This window comes from Lycium barbarum, chromosome 12 (assembly GCF_019175385.1).
Source record: "Lycium barbarum isolate Lr01 chromosome 12, ASM1917538v2, whole genome shotgun sequence".
Taxonomy (NCBI): Eukaryota; Viridiplantae; Streptophyta; class Magnoliopsida; order Solanales; family Solanaceae; genus Lycium; species Lycium barbarum.
The window spans coordinates 78,734,136-78,757,524 of record NC_083348.1 but is presented as its reverse complement, the minus strand read 5'-3'; the positions used below and the strand labels follow the sequence as shown (position 1 = coordinate 78,757,524).

The following is a 23,389-nucleotide window of genomic DNA, read 5'->3' as shown; positions in this document are numbered from 1 at the left end:
CTATAAGTATAACCCATAGGGCGGAACTTTTCCTTAAGACATAACTAAAAATTTGCCTTATAAGACAAAATCTATGTCTTAAGGAAAAGTTATGCCTTATGGGCATACTTTTAGTTATGTCTTAACTAAAAATCTGCCCCATAAGGCATAACTAGGAAAAAATATTTAGTTAAGGCTTAACTAAAAGTTTGCCCATAAGTATGCCGGACCCGGCATAAACTTGTCAAGGAATTACCAAAGTTATGCTGGACCCGGCATACTTATGCCAAGTCTACCCACAAGGCATAATTATGCCGGGTCCAACATAACTTTGGTAATTCCTTAACAAGTGTATGCCGGTGGGGGCATAGCGAAATTTAAACTCTGCCTTGCGAATTTTTTTAAAATTTTTGACTGAGTGGGAGTTCGAACCAGGAACCTATGAATTTTAGGCGAAGGGCAAAATTTAAAGATTTCAAATATGAGGGGTAAAATTTAAAGACCACCCCAAAAGAAGGGCAATTTTGCGAATTGCCCGGAATAGTTTGGGCTGGATGGCCCTTTATGTCCTTTTCCCTTTATAAAACGACCGGCCAAAAACCAACAAAACCAAATCAATGAAAAATCGACCAAACCGAACCATGAACACCCATAGTAATGAGAGTCTTCCATAAAAAGTTCCCTTAATTGATTTCACCATTTTGCTGTGCTACCATACATTCCCCTACTTGTTTGTGTTGATTATATCTTTTATGATTTCGCCTTCGCTTCTGCTAGTAATTGTCAAACCTGTCAACCAGTTCTTCAAGTCCAACCATATAAACTAATGCAATTACAAAGAATCAATAAACAGCAAATGAGCAAAACTAGCCATCATCACCATTGATGATAAGCCTACTGAATGCTTGTTGATGGAGAATTGGGTAAAAAGTGACGCTAAATAACATATGACTAATGATGCTGACAAGTCCCATAGTACAAAGCCTCATTATCTGGAAATAAGTAACATAACCTTTTCAACCTTCCTTTGCAATAATCTCAGCTACTTTAGCATGTGTGCTATTTTAAGAACAAAGATACTTGTGTTATTAAAAGATCTATGTTTCTGGGGCTAAGTTGGAGTCATATACATGTTTACAAATATCGATATCATGCAGTAATATCTACCAGACAAACCTTACTAGGAGGACAAGCATTCAAGCAACTATAAATTGAAGAATGGAATTCATATGAGTTGGGTGAGGAGGGGATGACATCAACCCATTCTTTTTCTACCATCTCCACATACTGATTTGGCTTTAAAATGGCTTCAAACTGAAGTTTGTCTGTCTTCTTAGTCAACTTCTTTGCAAACTCAATGGAAAATACGATGTTGAAGTGTTCTTCCAAGTAGCCAGCATTCCCGAAGACTTGGATCCCCGCATTGGCTTCACGTGAATTAGTAAAACCAAGTAGCATCTCCCCATTTATGAATTCTTGATTGCTAGAACAGACCTGTATTGCATTGCAAGTCAATTAGTAACACAGATTCATAGCAGTGAAAAGCCACTGATAACACCAATTAAAACAAGACGCTGACAATGGATTTATCAGAATCCTTGTACTATCTCCATCTACTTCTTTTTTTTTAAAAAAAACTTTTGGATGTGTGTGTTGGGGGAGGGTGGGGGGGTGAGCATCTTCAGATCCATCATAGTGCTGCTTTGGACCTGTTTGAAGCACTGTTCCAATTCCCAAGACATGGCACTTAGGAAGGAAGCTTATCGTTAGAACCAGAATATGATTTCATTATTTCAAAAATTCGTATCTTTACACGAAAGAAAATTTTAAAGAAAAGTGCCAAAGTTCCAAAAAGAGAATGCTGAAATACGGCGGAAATGGCAGCAAATGGCGAATATCATGACACCATATGCAGGTTTTCCTCCAATTTTTCCCTTTTCATGTCCGTAACTTAGTTGTCCAGCCACAGAAAGTCAACAACTTTAGTTGCTGGCCCACTTCTCCCTCGACACACTTCCTCTCTACTGTCTAGTACAATAACCTGCATATTCAAAGTCATTGCCAGTTCCACCCTAATCTTATCACTTCCAATGTCTTCGCGAACAAATGTGTACAACAGTACTAACTAGTCCCATCACTAAGTTAGTTAGGTATGGCATCCTCTGTCCTAGGCAATAATAGCATCCTATCCACACAACTACACCACCCACTCTCCTCACCCTCCTAACAACTAAATACTACTAAATCTCCATAACCATTTGTCATCTATGACACCGACACAAAGAGCTAGCTTTGTTATATGACATTCAACAATATATCTGTGAGTGGATAAGGTAACTGCTCTGAGGACTTGATATTTTTCAAAGAAATGAAGTGTTGCCTCTTCAAACTAAAGACTTTTTGGTTGCACGTGAATCTAAGTGCTTAAAGATGTGGAATCGGATCTTAACAGAGGGTTTCCTTATAATAGCTCAAAGACATATCCTACCGGTTCACATTTTTATTTAAACGATGTTGGATTCAACAAAAAAGACATTCAGTGGAGTAAAGAAATACAGATTCTAAGTTATAATTGCCGCCTTCAGAAAATTTTCTGCTAAATAAAATCCAGGTCACTGCAATAACTCCCCACAACGACCCAAGAAAACAAAGAGATAGGGAATTAAAAAATAAAGGCTGATGCTTGAATTGCTTCTACACATCAATTCAATTGCTGCAGATGAAAAATATTTCAGGACAAAGTGCTATCAGTTTCATCGATTGACTTAAAGCTGGAGTACACAGGAATATAAGGAGTGTATATTTGCAGCCCTTCTCCAGAATCACAAGATAGATTTTTCTGAGCAATACAAGAGTACAACCAATTCTCTATGTTTTTTTCATGCATGCCGAATAAACAATAGAAACTTAGACAGATCTATAAGGACAAGAAAAAGGAGTCATGCTATTTAACACGCCAATTGCAGTTAGGCAGAAGTCAACACTCACCTGAATATACTCCACGCCCATCACATGTAAAAGCTCTACTAGGTTCTGTGATGAGAGCAAAGTAACAATTCCTGCAGATCCAGCTGGCCTTTGGAGTATCTCCCACGGTGATTTCATCAAAATTTTATGTTTGTTTTCTTCTTCCTGTGGAGCGCTGACAACAGGGAGCTTCTCTTCTTCCAAGAACCAAACCTATGAATGTTTCAAATGATGTGAAAACTAAGAAACTGCACGAAGCTAGGCCTATTATCATGTCAATAATGATTATAAAATTTTCTTCCTGTGAAAGAGAAAATGGACATACTTTACAGCAAACAACAAAAAAGTAATGCGAATAAAATCGTAGCAGAACAGTTTTTAAATACTCTTATCTCAGAAATCGTTCCGGCCAACCATAATTCACGATATCCAGAAGTTGAACAAATACCTGATAGGAGAAGCCCGTCCACTTTTTCATAGAGATAATAGTTTCAAGTCTGGCTATAAGCATGTAATTCAACTTCCCTTAACGGAAGTAAATGAGAAGGCTTTGGCCTTTGCTTTATTTGGCCCAGGGTAGGAATTTCTAGAATCAGAATATGGAACATCATTAGGCCATTAAGGCATTAACAAAACTTTTTTGAAACAACTGAGGTTCATCTATATGACTTTTAGTATAGCCGCATCAATAAATGAAAAAGTTTCAGTACACAACAATTAAGTGGCTCATCTCAACATTCAGAAATTGATTGAGGCAATCAAAGTGCTAATTTTCTCCGCTAAAATTGTGTATTAGTAGAAATTTTTCCTAATACGATGGTAGAACGATTTAAGCTCCTTATAGATAATTATGACCAAACTTTCTATCTGTCATGTAACTAATTGCATAGCCAAATTACATGCATCTAACCTTCTCAGAGTCGAAAGAGAAGTAGTCATGATCCATGAACAATTGTTTGACATATTCAATAGATTCAGCAGAACACACCAATATAAGAGGTACAGAGGGCCGGTCCTCCATCTGCAATTGCCAAGAAATTTATCAAAACATGACGCAAAGCAACTCTCTCCAGCAAGACAAGTGATTTCCCTTTTTCATGAGAATATCTAAAACTAAAGTAAATGGACCTGTAATCAATCAGCTAAAATGTGAATTAAATTTGCATGTATACAAGTAAGTCTAGGAAAAAATTCATAATATTATGTTGATTTGGTATTAATGACTAAGATTGAGATGTTGATTTGATATTGATGATTAAGATTGATAGCTTAATTTTAGGAATATATTGTATTGATGTGAATGATTAGGAATTGATTGTGTAATATTGTCTTTCCTTATTTAGTCTTAGAACTCATGTATAAGTACCCATTCTTATGGATTGTATATTCATTTAGAAATACAAGAAGCCCTTTCTTCTTGCTAAAAATCTTCATGGTATCAGAGCCATTGCTGCCTTTTTGAGGTGAGTTTTCTCCCTCGCAGCACTAGGGTTCCGTGTTTTATCAAAGAGGTCGAGTTTTTTTCTCTCTTTGTGGCTGTCCGCACAAAAAACTCCTCCCGTTCAGTTCGTTTCTTGATTATTTTTCTCTGTTGGGTCGCTGGAACATTCTGAGCCTATCCCTATCAGTTTTGATTTTTTTCCGATCACCGGAATTAGGATTCCGGCGTGGCAGCCAACTTTCCGGCGATTTTTTTCTGGATTTTTTTTTCCAGTTCTCGGGTCATAGGCCTATTCTAACCCTTCCCATCCAGATAATATGGGTGACACTACTTCTGGAGAGACTTTGTCTCAAGATGAAGTTCAATATCTTCGCCGTCTTCTGAACAAACTTGGCTCTTCTAATGTTGCTAGCCCCAATTATGTGCAGTCAGGTATTGCTTTTAATGCTCAGCTTAATTGTTGGATTATTGATTCTGGTGCGAATAGACACATGACAAGCTCTTCTAAAGGCCTTCAAAATTACTCTCCTAGTCCCAAAGGAGATTATGTCAGAATAGCCAATGGCTCCCTAACCCCTGTCTCTGGAACAGGTTCAATCTTTTGTACTCCTGATATTACCTTATCATCCATTCTTCATGTGCCTGATTTTCCTATTAACCTATTATCTGTTAGCGCTATCACCAAAGAACTAAACTGTAGTGTCAGATTCTTTCCTGATTATTGTGTTTTTGAAGACCTTCATACAGGGAAGAAGATTGGCAGTGGTAGATTGCATGATGGCTTATATTTGATAGATGGAACTCGAGACTCTGGTCAGGCCTTTTTTTGTAGGAAATAAGGATGTCAACCGAGAAATAATACAGTGGCATAGACGGTTGGGACACCCATCTTTTTTTGCTTTAAAAAAGTTATACCCTGGTTTATTTTCTAGAACCGAGTTTGAATCTTTGTCTTGTGATGCATGTGAATATGCCAAACACACTAAAAACTCTTATCCTCTGAGTGACAATAAAAGCACAATTCCCTTTTCGACTATTCATTCTGATGTCTGGGGTCCTACTCAAACACTTTCTTTGTCTGGTAGTCGATGGTTTGTTACTTTTATCGATTGTTGCACTAGAATGACATGGGTATATCTGTTAAAAGCCAAAAGTGAAGTTTTCTCCTGTTTTAAGTCATTTCATAAGATGATTTGTACTCAGTTTGAGGCTAAGATAAAGATATTTCGAACTGACAATGGCACAGAATACATGGATAAAACTTTTGGAGCTTACTTGGAGTCTTTTAGGATAATGCATCAAACTAGTTGTCCTTATACTAGTGCACAAAATGGGGTTGCTGAAAGAAAAAATAGGCATTTGTTAGAAGTAGCAAGATCCCTTTTGTTTACTATGAATCTGCCGAAGCCTTACTGGGGGGATGCCATTCTAGTAGCTGCCTACCTTATCAATAGAATGCCACTTAAAACTCCTAATTTCCGGAGTCCTTTAGAAGCTTTAAAGGGTAAAAATGACTATACTGTTCCTCCAAAGATATTTGGGTGTGTTTGCTTTGTTCACGCTAGGAACTCTGGGAAACTTGAACCTAGAGCTCTTAAATGTGTTTTTATTGGGTATTCTCCAACACAGAAAGGGTACAAATGTTATCACCCTCCTTCTAGGAGATTCTTTGTCAGTATGGATGTTACCTTTCGGGAATCTGAGCCCTATTTCAGTATTACACCATCACCTCTTCAGGGGGAGAATTATAAGGAAGAAGAGATGGTTTTTCCTAGTTCTATTGTTGAAACTACTGCCACAAGGGAAAGTGAAATTGGAGAAAGAATTCAGGGGGAGACTATTGAAACTACTGCCATAAGAGAAAGTGAAAGAATTCAGGGGGAGACTGTTGGGCGTTTGGATAGGCCTGATTTGATTACTTACTCAAGGAGAAATAGAGCAGAAGAAGCCATCATGCAACCTGCCGAAGCCGAACCTTCTTCTTCTGGTGAATTATCTATACTTCCTAATGAGTTAGATTTGCCTATTGCTCACAGGAAAGGAGTCAGATCTTGCACTCAACACCCTTTATCTAACTTTGTTTCCTATAATTCTTTATCGCCCTCCTATAGAGCCTTTTCCTTGTCTATTTCTTCTGTGTCTATTCCCCAGAATTGGAGGGAAGCTTTTGCAGATTCTAAGTGGAAGCAAGCTATGATGGAAGAAATGAAGGCCTTATCAAAGAATGAGACTTGGGAACTTGTCGCATCACCACCAGACAAGAAGTTGGTTGGTTGCAAATGGGTCTTCACTGTAAAACATAAAGTTGATGGTTCCATTGAAAGGTTCAAAGCAAGATTGGTGGCTAAAGGATTCACTCAGACTTTTGGAGTGGATTATCAAGAGACATTTGCTCATGTTGCACAAATGAATACTATTAGAATTCTTCTATCTTGTGCAGCTAATCTTGACTGGGACTTGCAACAGTTTGATGTGAAGAATGCATTTCTTCATGGAGACTTAGAAGAAGAGGTGTACATGGAGATTCCTCCTGGTTTTGGTACTGAACAAAGTCAAGGAAAGGTATGCAGACTGAAGAAAGCCTTGTACGGATTGAAGCAATCTCCTAGAGCTTGGTTTGACAGATTCTATAAAGCAATGATCTCCTTTGGTTACCAACAAAGCAATGCGGATCACACCCTCTTTATACGACATTTAAAGGGTAAACTCACTCTTCTCATAGTTTATGTTGATGACATAGTAATGACAGGAGATGACAAAGAGGAGATGACCCGATTGAAGAAGTTGTTGGCACAGGAATTTGAGATCAAGGATCTAGGAAAATTGCAGTACTTCTTGGGAATTGAAGTTGCTAGATCAAAAAGAGGAATCTTTATTTCTCAAAGAAAGTATATTCTGGATCTCTTGAAAGAAACATGTATGACAGGTTGCAAACCAGCAGAATCACCCATTGAAAGCAATCACAAACTACAAAGCGGAGTTGGAAAGTCAGTTGATAAAGAGAGATATCAGAGGCTAGTTGGAAGACTCATTTATCTCTCTCACACTAGACCAGACATAGCCTATTCAGTCAGCCTAGTGAGTCAATTTATGCATGATCCTCGAGATTCTCATATGCAAGCTGTCTTTCACATCTTGCGGTATCTGAAGTCTACTCCAGGAAAAGGTCTACTTTACTCCAGACATGGTCACCTCCAAATAGAAGCCTTTACCGATGCAGATTAGGCTGGGTCTTTAGATGACAGAAGGTCTACATCCGGTTACTGTACACTCGTAAGAGGAAACTTGGTCACTTGGAGAAGCAAGAAGCAAAGTGTAGTTGCTAGATCAAGTGCGGAGGCAGAATATAGAGCCATGGCCCAGGGTGTTTGCGAACTTTTGTGGTTACAAAAGTTACTAGAAGAATTGAGATTGTCTGAAAAAAGGAAACTTTCCTTGTATTGTGACAACAAGGCTGCAATCAGTATAGCTCGAAATCCAGTCCAGCATGACCGAACAAAGCACGTTGAAATTGATCGACACTTCATCAAAGAAAAAGTCACAGGTGGTGTCTTAAGTTTATTCCACGTGTCATCAGAAAAACAACTAGCTGATGTGTTTACTAAAGGCCTCAACAAACGGACTTTTCATACACTGGTTTGCAAGTTGGGCATGTGCGACATCTTTGCACCAACTTGAGGAGGAGTGTTGATTTGGTATTAATGACTAAGATTGAGATGTTGATTTGATATTGATGATTAAGATTGATAGCTTAATTTTAGGAATATATTGTATTGATGTGAATGATTAGGAATTGATTGTGTAATATTGTCTTTCCTTATTTAGTCTTAGAACTCATGTATAAGTACCCATTCTTATGGATTGTATATTCATTCAGAAATACAAGAAGCCCTTTCTTCTTGCTAAAAATCTTCATATTACATTCCCCAAACTTTATCAGAATCATCTAATAACAATAGTAATGCATGTGTAATCTTCTTTCAAGCAATTGGCTGCAGGGAATGAAGTGACAACTACACGGTATATATACTTCAATCCTGATGGGCATATAGGAAATAGAAGTTCAATTTACAAAAAAAAAAATGCCGTCTCTTGTTCTACTACTGAAGGAAGGACTACCTTGAGCAGTCTGTGGCTGTTATCTAACAATGCCTTGACATGCAGATAAGCAATATCCTCATTATTATGAGAGCCAGCAGGTTCAGGAATAGAAGACGTTCCAAGCAAATTGCTTTCTCCCAAAGCTAAAACAATGGCAACCTTGCCAGAAGATATGAGGCAGTGACCCTGCTCTTGAACTTTAGAACCAATGCTGGAGTGTTCGACATTGTCTTTAGAAAAGAATTCTTTTGATAGTTTTAATGTATTGTTTACTTGTAAAGCATTAACAAAATCTGGAAAGCTCCATCTGCAGCAAGGAAAAAGTTTCAAAATGTCAAAAGGCAAATAGTAATTCACCAACCCGACCCCCCCACCCACCCTCAATCCCCAAAAATAAAGGAATAAGAATGAGTTCGATCATGAAAAAACTTGTAAGAAAAATTGTTTGATCAACAAAACTTAACCAGCCACACAATAGGACATGTTGATAAAGCCAATTTCTTGAAAACCATTAGCCACTGGTGTTGATTTTGAACTAAAAATTGAGCAATCTTGAGTTTTATGCCAGTGGCAGTAGCTACAACTACACTGAGCATTGGATTAACTATGCCCAACAACAACAACAACAATCAGTGTACTCCCACAAGTGGGGAAGAACAAACTATACCCAAAAGGCTGAAAAATATTACTGCAGTAAACAAATGGACAAATCTTTACCGGCATACTTAGTCATTTAATATCGTCAGTACACATTGATTGATTGGGGAAAGGGTGTGAGCATTAGGGGTAAAAAGGGAGAGAGCTCACTTCTAGAACTACATAATAGCACATCCTAGTTCACACATTACATGGCAGGCAGGGTTAAATTATTAAAATATCCCCAAATTGACTAGAAAATCATAAAAGTCAAGTAATATGTGGACCAGTACTGTGGCGTCAACAAACATGCCGTAACCTTCTCATTGACAACCCCTTCTAAGAAGTCAAGTTGTATCCACCATCATTTATTGCCTATTCTTCTTTTTTATTGCCCATTCTTCTTTACTGGATATAATCCGTAGCACGACTCGTAATACTACAAAACAGTGCTAATTACATTTCTGAAAAGATCTATCAAATTAAATAATCCAGGATTCATTTATCTCTAGTTTTACGCTGGCTACCACAAACCGTAGATAAGATAGGGTCTAAAAAAGAATCCTAACTTTTCCCAATGCCTTTGTACTTAATTAACATTTGGAATATGGGATCTCAGTTTCATTTATTTCTAGTTTTAGGTCGGCTACCACAAACTGTGGAAAAGATAGGGTCTCAAAAAGAATCCTAACTTTTTCCAATGCCTTTGTACTTAACATTTAGAATATGGGATATCAGTGTAAAAGAACGGTTAGCCTACTTAAAGCGTAGCGTGTATGACATTCACTTTGGCAGGTCAAAAAACCTATTAATGCCAAAAGACAGTAAATGACAGCACCTCTTATATGGAATCTTTTTATTCTGCAATGCATGCTGAAGCAACGTGGAATTTACATCAACTATCTGGTTTGCGAGGAAGCTCTTTTGGTTTTTCTCTCCATATCTGAAACCATGAAAAATATGATCTTGTTCCATTTCATGCAATATTTTCTTGGCTGCTATAAGGCGTTTCTGAAACTTCTTTCTCTCTTTCCATTCCTGAAAAAGCAGAAGATGAGTAGGCCAAACACGCTAGATCTTCAATACTATAGAAGAAGCACCTATAAGAATCACAGAGGAGCATCGGAGAGAAAAGCAATTTTAGAGGCATTACATAATGACCAGCAATCATCTGGAGCAGTTAAGTATGAACTCTCCATCAAGAATTACTTAATCATTGAGCTCCGCTAAGAAAACTTATGAAATCTATTAATTATAATAACTGCACTACATTGCTTATGAGGAGAAGTGGGTAACCATTTATTTAAGATGTTAAAGAATTTATCATTGTGCATAAATCAAATTCACCTCGTTGTTATCTCACCATTGTGGCGTCAACGACTATTCATGATGTGAATAAGCAACCACCATCTTCTAACAAGCGGCTACGAACTTTCCTTTATACGGATAGAGTTATTTGCAGACGATTGTTAATTGATTAATGAGCAAGTGAGTCAACAAAAAATTGAAAAAATGGAAAAATACTCCATTAAGTAAGAGTTTTAGGATAAGTAGAACTAATACTAGATATATGCACCACAAGTTTAACCTCCATAATAAGAATGACGGTGAAGTGAAATTAAATGTAATTGTTGGTACCTAAGTGCAGAAAATTTGAGATATTTAAGCTTCGCCTCAAAAGAAAAGGACATGATAGATGAAGATGTAACACATGAATTAGAATAGGATGACTGAAATGAAGGAGAGATATGGAATTCCGTGCAACTACAAAGTACCTAACAAAGTTTTATTAAACGGCAGTAAGGCCAGCAATGTTATACTGGAGTAAATCTTGGGTCTCTATGGTCTTGATCAAAAGATGTTGGGCCGCCAAGGTCTAAATATTCATAGGATGAATGTCGTAGAAATGAAAATGTTGAGGTGAATGTGCCTTCAAAAAATGTTGGGCAAGATTTGAAATGATTACATCTGACAGAGGATGCAAGCAACACAAATAGGATAAAAAAAGAGGTCACTTATTGGCAAGATTGGTCTGAGTTTTTGGGGAAAACAAGCATTATCCTGTGTAACGGAAGAAAAGTTTTCTTCTGGCAAGACATACGTATAGGCCACACTCATCTAAAAATACAATACCCTCGGTTTTTCAACTTGGTTCAGTATCCTGAAGCTACTATAGCAGAATCCAGGGACGGTGAAGTATGGAGCATCAGATTCAGAAGAAATTTCAATGACTGGGAATTGGTGACAGTTGCCTGAATTTGACAGTACAACTGTGAGTTTCCAGGGACTTCCCTATGAAATGGATAGATTAAAACAGGATGAACAAAGTGGAGGCTTCTATACTATCTGAGTGTCCAGTAACATTACAGAGCTCACAAGAGAGGAGCAACAGATCTGGCCATGGCCATGGAAACAGATATGGAGGTCAAAGGCTCCATATAAAGTAGTAAGCTTCACATAGTAGCTAAAAGTGCAGTCTTGGCTCAGGACAACTTACAGAAAAGAGGATCCATACTTTGCAGTAGATGTTATCTTTGTGGAACAAAGGCAGAAACAACTGTAGTCATCTGTTTCTTCGCTGCCCAGTCATTGATCAAATTTGGCAACTGTATATTTTTTTGGGTGTCACATGGATCATCCATCATGCCTGGTAATACTGTTGATCTTTTGAGAAGCTGGAGTAGCAGTACCAGCTTGCACATGGTGGACAATATGGAAAGAAAGGAACAAAATGTGTTTTGAGGGCAGCTATAATTCCTTACATAAATCTAAGGCAAATTGTCATTCTTTTGGTTAATTACTTCCAAAACTGAAGGTATTGTATCTGGTCTGCCCCTGGAAGAGGTGTGTCGCAAGACAAGGATGGCAAATGGGCAAAAGGGATACTAGAGAAGGTCAAAGCGCCGAGAAGCAGTGTTATCAAAAGCGAAAAGCGCAAAAAAGCTCTAAGGTCAGCTGGGGCTTTAAGCGCGAAGCGCAATAAAGCGTGGGCTTTAATGCAAAAAAGCGCAATGGTGCAAAAATACAAATATATATATATATATATATATATATATATATATATATATATATATATATATATATATGTTTAGTCCAAGATTAATAATAATAAGCATGAATAACAAATATATGGACAAAGAAATTGTAAAAATATTACGATAAAGTGAAATATCAATCATTTAGTGTCACCTCCTCCAGAGAGGCTCATTGGCAAGGAAAAGTATGTCTTAGATCCTTGATGACGACACTGAAGCGCACATAAAGCGAGGCGAAGCGCTCAACATGTTTTGAGCCTCGCTTCAGGGCTTAAGTGCGCTTAAAGTGAGCCTTTGATAACACTGCCGAGAAGAAGACAAAGAAATGAAGTTGATAGAGGTTAAACTTATGACTGCTTCACACACATCTGTAATTGGTCAAATTCGTAATGTAAACCACGCAAGAGTAACTTGCAACCAACAATGAATATGGAAGAACCCAATCAGAGTCAGAGGCAGATCCAGGATTTGAAATTTATGGGTTCAGACTCGTAATTCTACCATCTCCATCAAACTTACTGGGTTCAGAATTTGTTATATGTACATGTTTAGTGAACTTTTTACCATATATACATAACCTAGGGAAAAACCTAAATGAACCCCTAGCTTACTAACTGGATATGCCCCTGATCAGAGTACTTTAGAAAAGCTGACTATAAGTTCTTTGAAAATGACAATGTGATTCTAAAATGGTTGGGACAGCGCTCTGTGAGATGTTACTTCTCTAGAAAAGATAAATAGAATTTCATTTAAAACAAATGGTGATTTATGACATCACAGTGACAGCTCTCTGCAACAGCGTGTGACCTATATGATAAATTCTGGCAAAATGGGAGAAATTAGAAAAGTAACTCACGAGCTGTCGCCTCTCTTTCTTGGACCTCTCATCAGCACGGATGTTTAACTCTAAAAGACCCTTTGGAGGTGTAATCAGCATTTCCCTTTTACTCAAATCGACATTTGGAACAATTGCTTCAACGAAGGGGACCCATACAAGAGGACCAGATGCACCTCCTTCCAACCGTGGTTTTGCATTTCGATCTGGTAGAAGCTCAACATGTAGGAGATCACTAGCTCCATTGTCGAAAACATTAATAACAGTTCCTACCAGTTCTCTGGTTTCCTGGAGCACACAAATATTAGAAGATTCCCTTTAAGTGCCACTCAGCTCCAAAAGAAATTAAACTAAATAAACCTGTACTTTTTTATGAAACTCAGAAGCCGTGGAACACAAACCTTTAGAAAAACTCTCATCCCAACAAGGTCACGGGTGTAAAATTCACCTTCCTCCAGGACTGGTCTATCTTCATCCTTCACCAGTAAGGCCGACCCCACAAGCTTTTGAGCCTGAGGAAAATCGAGAAAACAAGATATATCAAACTTTCATGCCCTAGGATAAAGACCAAGTCCATTTCCAAAATATCCCTCAGAAAATACATAAAACTGGCATGAGAGTTGTAGTAAAGGTTCCATATAGGCTAAGTGAAAATGGCCTTTTGTTTACAACAGATGAGCCAAATATTTTCAACTCGGTAACAAAGTCATATAAAATTCTTCAACCTTTGTACATGACACCGCCACTTTGTCGTAATGAATTACTGTGATAGTAACATGCATGATTAAATTGATTCATCATAAAGGAAAGATAAGGCCATTATAATCAAAAGACATATTTACTGCTTCCATAGTATATGAGGTCATATGAGGTAAAACAAAATAGTGTGGGTCGTGGAAACAATAGTGTGGGTCGTGGAAACCCAATGTAGTGCATAATTACACTTAGTTCACCTCCTCTATTGAGTCAATCTCATGGAATTTAAGTATCCAACTCTTCTGTCCTGGATGACCTCTTCCTTCCATTAGTTCGATTTCATGAACCATATCTCTCCCTGCAACTTGCTGCCTCAACCATCGCCTTCCTGGCTGAATTAAGAGTGAATTAATGAAAAGGATATTTTCAAGCATCCCAAAAAGGAGGATCCAGTCCTGCTGTTAAGTTTCTGATGCTTTCTACCTTGGAAAATCGCAATTCAGGGAAATCAGTCGTAGCTTTTACCCGAACCTCTCCTTGAAGCCCATGAACACTATATATGTACCCAGTTTCAACAAATAATCCCTCTGTCTTACTAGCCTCTAAGATCTTCTCAGTAGCTGAAATACAACAAACATAAAAGGGTGCTCAACTTGAGAACCGAGTGATTTTGTAGAAACTATTCAAAACACTTTCTGTGAATGAGGACTATTGTGATACTCTAGCCTAATTTAGATGCGTGACAATGCAGGCACTGAACTCTGGAAATGATAACTAATTTCACATGAATTGGTATATCATGATGAGCAACAGAATTTAAGCAGACAGCATACATTACAATGAGCTGATATCGTTCTTGGAAACTGAATGTCATATATAAATATTTCCACATTATGTGTTAGACTGGAGCCAGGGAACTTTTAATTGGACTTTTGAACGGTTTACAAATTCAAAGATTGCCTCGCACTTGCTTAAGGTTAAGGGTGTAGAATTACAACAATCACAACATATCATACTTAAGATAAGCACAAATATACAAAATATACTTAAAGGCGATACAACTAATGATTAACTGGTGTGTCATATGAAGGAAATAGGCCAAGCGAAACTTCAACAACAACATCACACCTAGTGAAATCCCACCATGTGGGGTCTGGGGAGGGTAAAGTGTACGTAGATCTTAACTCTACCTCGGAAGGTAGAGAGGCTGTTTCTGAAAGACCCTCGGCTCAAGAAAAAGTTAGACAAAGTTAGACAAGCAAAACTTCATAGATAAATAAATAACAACATAAAATTCAAGGTTTTGCTCAATGCCAGAACTTTTATTAAGCCTAGTGTCTTGTGATGGGTCCTGGTCATTGTACCTTGTTTGGGATAGGCTAAAAGCATGAATGTGTCTTGAGTTACCACTCATCTATACTCAATCTACCAAAAGAACAAATATTCATCTCCTACCGTACTTCTGCATCTCCTCACCTTAGATAATGATACTCTCACTTTTGCTCTTGGGTGTGTATTCTAAAACAATTGCAAATACAAGATTAAGTACCAAAAAATGAAGCCAGAAGTGTGTCCCCTCGGGACAAAGCCGCATAATATACGAGTTGGCAAGACACTTTACTTCCCGACATAAATAGCTAACTTAAAAAAGAAAAATAGCTGACCCAAAAAATCAATTGATAACAGACAAATGTATGTTACTTGAATCTGATAATCTGTTGATAACATTAACTTTTTTTGAAAGTGGTAAAAACTTGTATTAACAGTAAACAGCTATGAAAGGAGCTGAGTTGTGATCTTTACATACAAAAGAATAAGGCGGCACCTTAATTCGCCAAAAATCATGAAATTATGATTAACTTAACTACATATAACTTAGGTTTAATTATCTGAAGATGCTACTGCTTCAAACCAGAACCAACAAATAGACAAACAACAAAACAAACTTATGAAAAGAAAAGCAAGGAAGACGAGAAATGTAGAACATAAGCTAAACTCAGGACATGTCCGATGTTTTAAGTTTCAAATGCCATACTATGTACCTAAAATTTCAGATTAAGCAGCATGTATTCAGCAGAGAATACTACAACTACTACTACTACTTGTTAATACCCCATGAAGGTAAGGTCTATTGAGACAACCTCTCTACCACTCAAAGGTAGGGGTAAGGTCTCCGTACATCTTACCCTCCCCAAACCCAACTTTGTAGGATTACACTGGATACATTATTGTTGTTACTACGTGTTAATACAAACTGATTGGGGTCAGCCATATTAACCCTCAACATTCATTCCATCACGGACCCGTTTCATTCCAATATTCAATAATTTATCTTTGGAACAAATTAGGGGTTCTCTCAAAATTAGGGATTCTCTAAACCTCAGGCTTATTGCTGTATTGACATACAATCTCTAAACAAACCAAAAGGATCTTGCCAAGCTGACCGGACACCACGTTACCAGAAACTAATACTGATGATAATTCAAAGGAACATAAATTCCATAAAAACAATGTCTAACATCTTGAACACTAAACAACAACATACCAAGTATAATCCCACCACGTGGGGTCTGGGGAGGGTAGAGTGTACGCAGTCCTTACCCCTACCTTGTGAAGGTAAGGAGGTTGTTTCAGATAGACCCTCGGCTCAAGAAGAGATGAAAAGGCAGCAGTAATAATAGGCAGTAACAGCAACAAGATAATAAGATAAACGGAGTGAAAGAATCAATCAGGTTGTACTAGAGATTCCAAGAATAGGCAAACGTAAAAAGATACTATACTATTCCAGAATTCTGTCGAAAAGAAGTGAGTAACAGCTGATAATACTAAATAAACAGAAACCCAATTAAAGGTGAGAAAAAAAATCATAGAAACCATTAGTGGAAGCTCAAAAATCAAGAAAGACTGAAACTTTAATGAAAACAAGAATTACCAGTGCAGTGAAGCAAAGGAAGAGTGCTTTGGTGAAAATGGAAAATCTTGAATCTTGATTGAGCAGGAAAAGAAGATAAGTTTTCCAAGAAACCATTGCTTTGATTTCGAAAAGGAAGTGTTAGTCTTTGAGTACAGCAAATACCAACTGGAGAAGAGACAGTGTTTGAGGAACAGGAAAGAGCAGAGCAGCCTTGCATGTTTTCTTGCCTTCACTGATAACACAAGTGGAGAAAGAAGAGCGTATTAAAATTTGAATGAAAAAGAACTACAGGGAAAAATCTGCAAGATAGAATCTTTGTACAACACTTTCTGCAGAGAGTACATGTCTTTATTAAACTTTTACTAACAGCAATATGGGAAACAGAGAGAACTTTAAACAACTAAAAGATCAGCCTTTGAAGTCCGGGCATTCGACGGCTACAGTTAACTTTGTCCGTCAAGGCTAAAACATATAGAAAGAAATTAATTTGCGTATGTGTGCTAAAATTTGAACCTGAAATAGTATGGTGCTCTCAACTTACTTCATTGATCACTGAGTAGCCATTTGGCCATAAAAATTATTCACTTTTTTCTGAATTTTTTTTTCACTTTTTTTACTTTGGGCTTTGGCCATAAATATTCGGAATACAACTTATACCAAAAATAAGAAAAACTTGTTTTTCAAAATTTTTTCACTTTTTTACAACTATATTTCACCAAAAACTACAATTTTAAAAATTATGGTCAAGCACAACTCCAACTCCAACTCTAACTTTAAAAATTCTAAAAAAAGTAAATTATTTTGATATTTATGGACAACCGGCACCTAAGTTACACCCTTGAGTGTGTTTTTGAAGTTTGATTACATGAAAAAACACGAGATGATTGATGAATTTGTTCTTTCTGGATTTTTCTTTTGTTTTGGATTTGCAAGTCTACTAGTCATGATGTCTTCAAGAAATTTAAGTGGCAAACACATTTTTTGGTTGGACAAGAGTTTAACATAAATCGGTAAACAATTTAAATCGAGATTATAATGATTCAATTGAAATTATTTAATGAATATATTTTTATTGGTGTATATTGGTTTATTGGACTACAACAATATATCAGTGTAATCTCATAAGTGGAATTTGGGAAAGTAGAACGTATCCAAATCTTATCCCTACCTTTTTGGGTAGATAGGTTGTTTTTGAAAGACCCTCGATTCAAAAGAGAAGTGAGCGATGCGACATTATAACCAGAGACGGATCTAGGATTTGAAGGTGACGGGTGTCATAATTTTCTTCAATGTACATCTTATTAGGAACGTGTATTTAGGTCCGGTCCATCTCTTTTTAGTTTATTCGGGTCAACTTAATAGGCTTTTTTTTTATTTGCAAATATGAAAATTACATCTCAAAAATCAAGAAACGAACATAATTAGCATTTTAAACAAGGAATCACACTCATTAACACCTATTAACAACAGAAGTAAAATCAATATTTTTACTAAGGGACTTGCATCTCTTATGTATATTAAAAAATGAATTTGTACAAATAAAATAACATCTTCAATAAGGAAATTACACCAATCAAAATAAGAAAAAAAAAACTCTTCAATAGGTAAATACTCCCCATAAGTAAATGTAGAATTAGATAAACTACAAGTTCTCAAAAATAAATCATAAATTTCATGTTTTTTCTAAACAGTGCTTGCGAAATTTCCATCACAATTTAAGTAGTAAAAGTGATTTAAATTGAATTTACCAATTATAGAATAGCATAAATTTTTATAATACGCTCCCTCCGTCCATTTTTATTTGTCCATTATACTAAAACATGTGTCCACTTTTACTTGTAAGTTATATAGTTTGAAAAATCAAGACATAATTTACCATTTTATACCTATTATACCCTTGTTATTAAGTACTCCAATTCCTTTCTCATTTTATTTATTGCTTATTAAAAGTGTCCCGAATCAAATATAAACAAGTAAACATGGACGGAGGGAGTAATAAATAAAAGAAATTATTTTTTAAAAAATGAATTTTTATCTCAATCCAAAATTCCCCGTGAGACCCAAGTTTTTCGATTTAAATACTCACAGATTTGAGATTAAGAGAAATGCTTAATTTAAGGGATTTTGGAGTTTCTATTTGTGTGTTCTCGCTAGAGATCACAGATAAAGTAATAAAAAAAAGGAAAGACAATATAAATAATAAAAAGTTGAAAGACAATATAAATAATAAATAGATAAATAGAAAATTGGAAGGGCCGAAAAGTGAATTACTGGTACAAAGGAAGTAAAAAGCGCAAAGAAAAATGAGAGTCGGAAAATGTTCAAGATAGCTTCAAACTTGTGTCTACCAGCTGTGACACATTTGTCTAATTTACGACTGGGGGTGACAGGATCAAATATTTAACCTAATTTAAGCAAATTATAACATAAGTATATAAGACATTAAGACAGCAAGATATAAAATAACTGCAACAAAAGATAGTAATACACATTAAAGCATAGGAGACTACATGATAATTGAGTACTACTGCTAAAAGGAAAATTATGTTATAAAATGAAGCTAAAAGAGTCACAATATTAAAGGATGAAAACCATAGAAATAGAATAACAAAAGAGGAGAGATTTTTACTATTCTTCCAAAATGTGTTACAAGTGTATTTCATATGAAAACTTATGCCTCTATTTATAGTGCTACATATGCATTCAATATATGAGAAAATGGAGGAACCATTAAGATGGTGGAGGAAAATTGAGGAACCATTAAGATGGTGGAGGAAAATTGAGGAACCATTAAGATGGTGGAGGAGAAGCATTATTGTCACGACCCAGCCCCGTGGGCCGCGACTGGTGCCCTAATTGGACACCCAAACCCATTCGCTCACCAAATCAACATATCAAAAATTTATTCAAATTTAGCATACGTCTTTTGAAACAGATACTGAAAACAAATATCATCTTAAGCGGTCGCCCGTACAGAAACATCATATCAAATCCGGAAAGTTGGCGGAATACACATCGCCCAGATATACAAACATATATAAACATATGGGCCGTTTTGGCCATAATATCAAACGGGACCGCTTAAGGCACAAGTCACAGACATAATCGAACAAACACGACCCATGACCCACATATATGACTACAGGCCTCTACAAACCATAACAGAAACATATGACGGAACAGGGCCCCGCCGTACCCAAATAGCCATATATACAGAACATGTATAACAGAAGATATGTACCAAAAATATGAGCTCCAGATCAAAAGGAGTACTCCAAATAGCAGAATAAGTATCCTACACTGGCGGGTCACCTGAATGAACATCTATACCTGCGGGCATGAAACGCAGCCCTCGAAGAAAGGGGGTCAGTACGAAATATGTACTGAGTATGTAAAGCATGAAGTACAGTAATCCGAATCATAACTGATCATAACTGAAGCATAAGGTACAGAAGGGAATACCGAATCAGTATATCAAAACCGGTACGGAAATCATATGTATAAGTAATGCAAATCAAAATCATGCATAAGGCTCAGGAATGTGGTCACCACTCCGACGCTGGTGCCACAACACAGCATAACTCCAGAAGGTTTCAAATCTCCGTACAATCCCGTACATAACACATCATCACAACAAATCATAAGCCATATCACAGCATAACTCCATAAACGGAACCCGGCCCTATGGCGTGGTCTCGGGAACCGTAACACAGCATACTGCCGAATATATCATAGCGCGCACGATCACAAAACCGGCCCGGGATCCGGCGAACGATATCATAGTAGTAGGCACGAGCAGAGTAGTGCGGAAACCATATGCATATAAATAAATAAATTTCAAAACTTGATGAACAAATATATTTACGGCATCCGAAGGCTCAGAAATCAGTTTCTGGTCAATCGGAGTTAGTATACAGAAGTTACAAACTTTTGAAGTACAGAACTTGCTAAAGGCATTTTAGAAGCTTTTTTCGGAAATTCAAGTGACATTCATATTAGGGGAACTTTCAAATAACATTATGGGTCAAATCAAATAGAGACTTTAGGACCATATCTACGTATCAAAATATTCATAAAAGACTTTAGTCATATCGATTCTCTTTCGAACAACATTCGGAAACATAACAACTAGAATCTTCGAACATCATAAATACGTATCAAACCATATGGAATAGCTTATCTAAGTCAAAGATATTAGCCATCCTAGTGGCCCTAAGAATAGGATTTTCTTTAGAAGCATACATATACGTTATTTGTTCATTTCATAAAGGTCATGCCAAAAGAAAGAAAGGTAGGCTTTACATACCGTTTGTCGTCTGTACCAATTCAATAATTTAAACTCGTCTCGATTGACACTTTAACCTATAACAATGGTAGCATGTCCGTCAAATTGGTGGTTGCTAGTAAACGATAACTCGTTCTTGTATAAAAACAAGTGGGCAGCACTTCCACTACTTGCATACATCCACAACTCACATACGAGGTCAACAACATCAATAACAAGACACAACTCAAGGACATAACAAAATCAGCCCCATATGCACTACATACACCATTGCTATCATTCTTTCTCTTTACATCCATGGAGTACAACAACCACAGCAACAAAGTGATTAATACACTAATTCCTTATGTTTATCCTGCCCCTTTAACAATGTTAGACCAGCCATCAAGAACAGCCCATACTCCAGCAAATATACTACATATATTGTACATAATCATAACTATAATCCCTGCATTTCGACTCAACAAGAGCAGCCACGAAAATTACAACAAACAGCCCCCAAAATGTCACTACAAAACAGCCATGAAATTCATCACAAAACAGCCACGAAATTCATTACAAAACAGCCCCAAAACAGCCCTTAGTTACCACATAACAATGACCGATAATCTCACGAACATCTAAGAATATACCAAGCAGATCGACACACTTCGCATACGATATTTTATACGCTTCTTTCCTCCAAGTTTGATGATTCACATCAGCAACAACATCAACCTCTATATGCAAGAAAACTATCGTAACATTACAACAAGTTCTAAAACAGCCCCATCCATTATAACGTCACAATACAATTCTAAACTATCCTTAGTTCTCCAATTCCTCAAGAACAACCCCTAACTACAATTTAACCATAACAATGACAACCTCAAATAGCCATATAATCACATGAGATTTTCCACCAAAAACCTTATCAAAACAGCCCACAACAACAACATAACGATGCCCGAAATTCTAACGAACACCTACAATACACCAAGCAGCCCATATACACTTCTCATGCCTTATTTCATGCAATCTTTTCAGCAAATTTCAGGGAAATACAACAGCAGTCACACGACACCACATCATCTATTCATATGCAAGTAAACCACATTATTATATCTATAATTCTTACAACAACCCACAACAATTTTAACTCCAACTCTAACCATTAAATTCCTTCATTCTCATCACATAATCCATGATCACAACAACCAAAATATTAATTCAAATCAGTCCAGCAAATTTCAATTAAAAACAGCCCCTATGGCATTCAACAACATTTCAACAACATTCCAACATTCGTACAATTCGTGTTACCAAGTTACAACTATGTTTCAACATCAAGATACATAATTTCGTGGCTTCAACCATGCTTCAACATCAAGATACATAATTTCATGATTTTCTTTCATTTCTACTCACCATAAGACGTTCAAACCATCCACAACACATGCAAATTCATCCTAAAACATATAGAAAATGATCAACTCTTACCTTAGCAAATTGGCTCCTTAATTTGCTGAATTTAATGGCTTCAATTAAAGACCACTTTTGCTGCTCTCAAGGACCAAATTCACGTTCCCATAGACCTCCATTTGATTTAAAACACCATGGAAAATTAATTTGAATCAAGCTTGATGAACTTGTATTTTTTTCCACCATAGTCGTGCACTCCCTCTCTATCTCTAGGGTTTTTACTACTTTGTTGAAGATGGAAAATGAACTCTTATTCAGCAGATTTTTCCTTATATAGGCAGCCCCTAAGAGTGACAAGTGTCCCACTCAAGGCTTGAGCCAATTAAATTTGGCCACATGTCTTGGTGGGGCCCACTTAGTGCACTAGTGACTTGTTTAATGAATAATTAAATTTTAATCCCCACTTAATAATCTAATCATGGTAAATTAATCCCAACTTTCCATTAATATTTTTACACTAAGTAAAATTCATAAACAATTCATTTTCTAATAGAGACCGGAAATTAAAGATTTTTCTGTTTCGTACCCGAAAATGATCCCGTCTTTAACTTGAGTCGATTCTCTTGCGAATAACTCGACGTATAAAAATACGGGATATAACAATTATATTTGTGTATTGGACATCTATAATATATTTCATAACACTCCCCCTTGGATATCCATAGATGATGTGCATCGTTAAAAACCTTATTGGGAAAAACCCTGTGGGAAAAAGCCTCAATGAGGGAAAAAGAGTACACATATCTAGTAATACGCTTTGAGAGTTGCCTCATTAAAAACCTTACCAAGAAAACCCAATGGGAAAAAACTTGGTTAAGGAAAAAAGAGTACAACACGTATTTCACTCCCCCTGACGAAGACCAATATTCAGATGTCGGAGTCTTCGCATTCCAATCTTGAATATCATTTTCTCAAGAGTTGAAGTTGGCAAAGATTTGGTGAACAAATCTGCAGGATTGTCACTTGAACGAATTTGTTGCACATCAAGATCACCATTCTTCTGGAGATCATGTGTGAAAAATAACTTTGGTGAAATGTG

The 23,389-nt window shown here is 36.7% G+C and overlaps 1 protein-coding gene across 3 annotated transcripts; it reads right to left on the bottom strand.

The window, feature by feature from the left end:
- Window positions 1-927: 927 nt before the first annotated feature.
- Window positions 928-17,093, bottom strand: LOC132621541 (uncharacterized). 3 transcript variants are annotated; one of them, XM_060335857.1, is made up of 11 exons: window positions 16,972-17,093; window positions 16,623-16,836; window positions 14,174-14,310; window positions 13,948-14,082; window positions 13,396-13,506; window positions 13,016-13,282; window positions 9,963-10,162; window positions 8,507-8,795; window positions 3,857-3,967; window positions 2,968-3,159; window positions 928-1,473 (listed from the first exon to the last, which is right to left on the bottom strand). In XM_060335857.1, exons 2-11 carry the CDS (start codon window positions 16,819-16,821, stop codon window positions 1,129-1,131), a joined length of 1,986 nt encoding a protein of 661 aa, XP_060191840.1. In that variant the 5' UTR covers window positions 16,822-16,836; window positions 16,972-17,093; the 3' UTR covers window positions 928-1,128. The 3 variants fall into 3 exon arrangements, with proteins under 3 accessions (XP_060191840.1, XP_060191842.1, XP_060191841.1); XM_060335859.1 differs by lacking the exons at window positions 13,948-14,082; window positions 14,174-14,310; XM_060335858.1 differs by lacking the exons at window positions 13,948-14,082; window positions 14,174-14,310; window positions 16,972-17,093 and having other exon boundaries at window positions 16,623-16,868.
- Window positions 17,094-23,389: the final 6,296 nt, after the last annotated feature.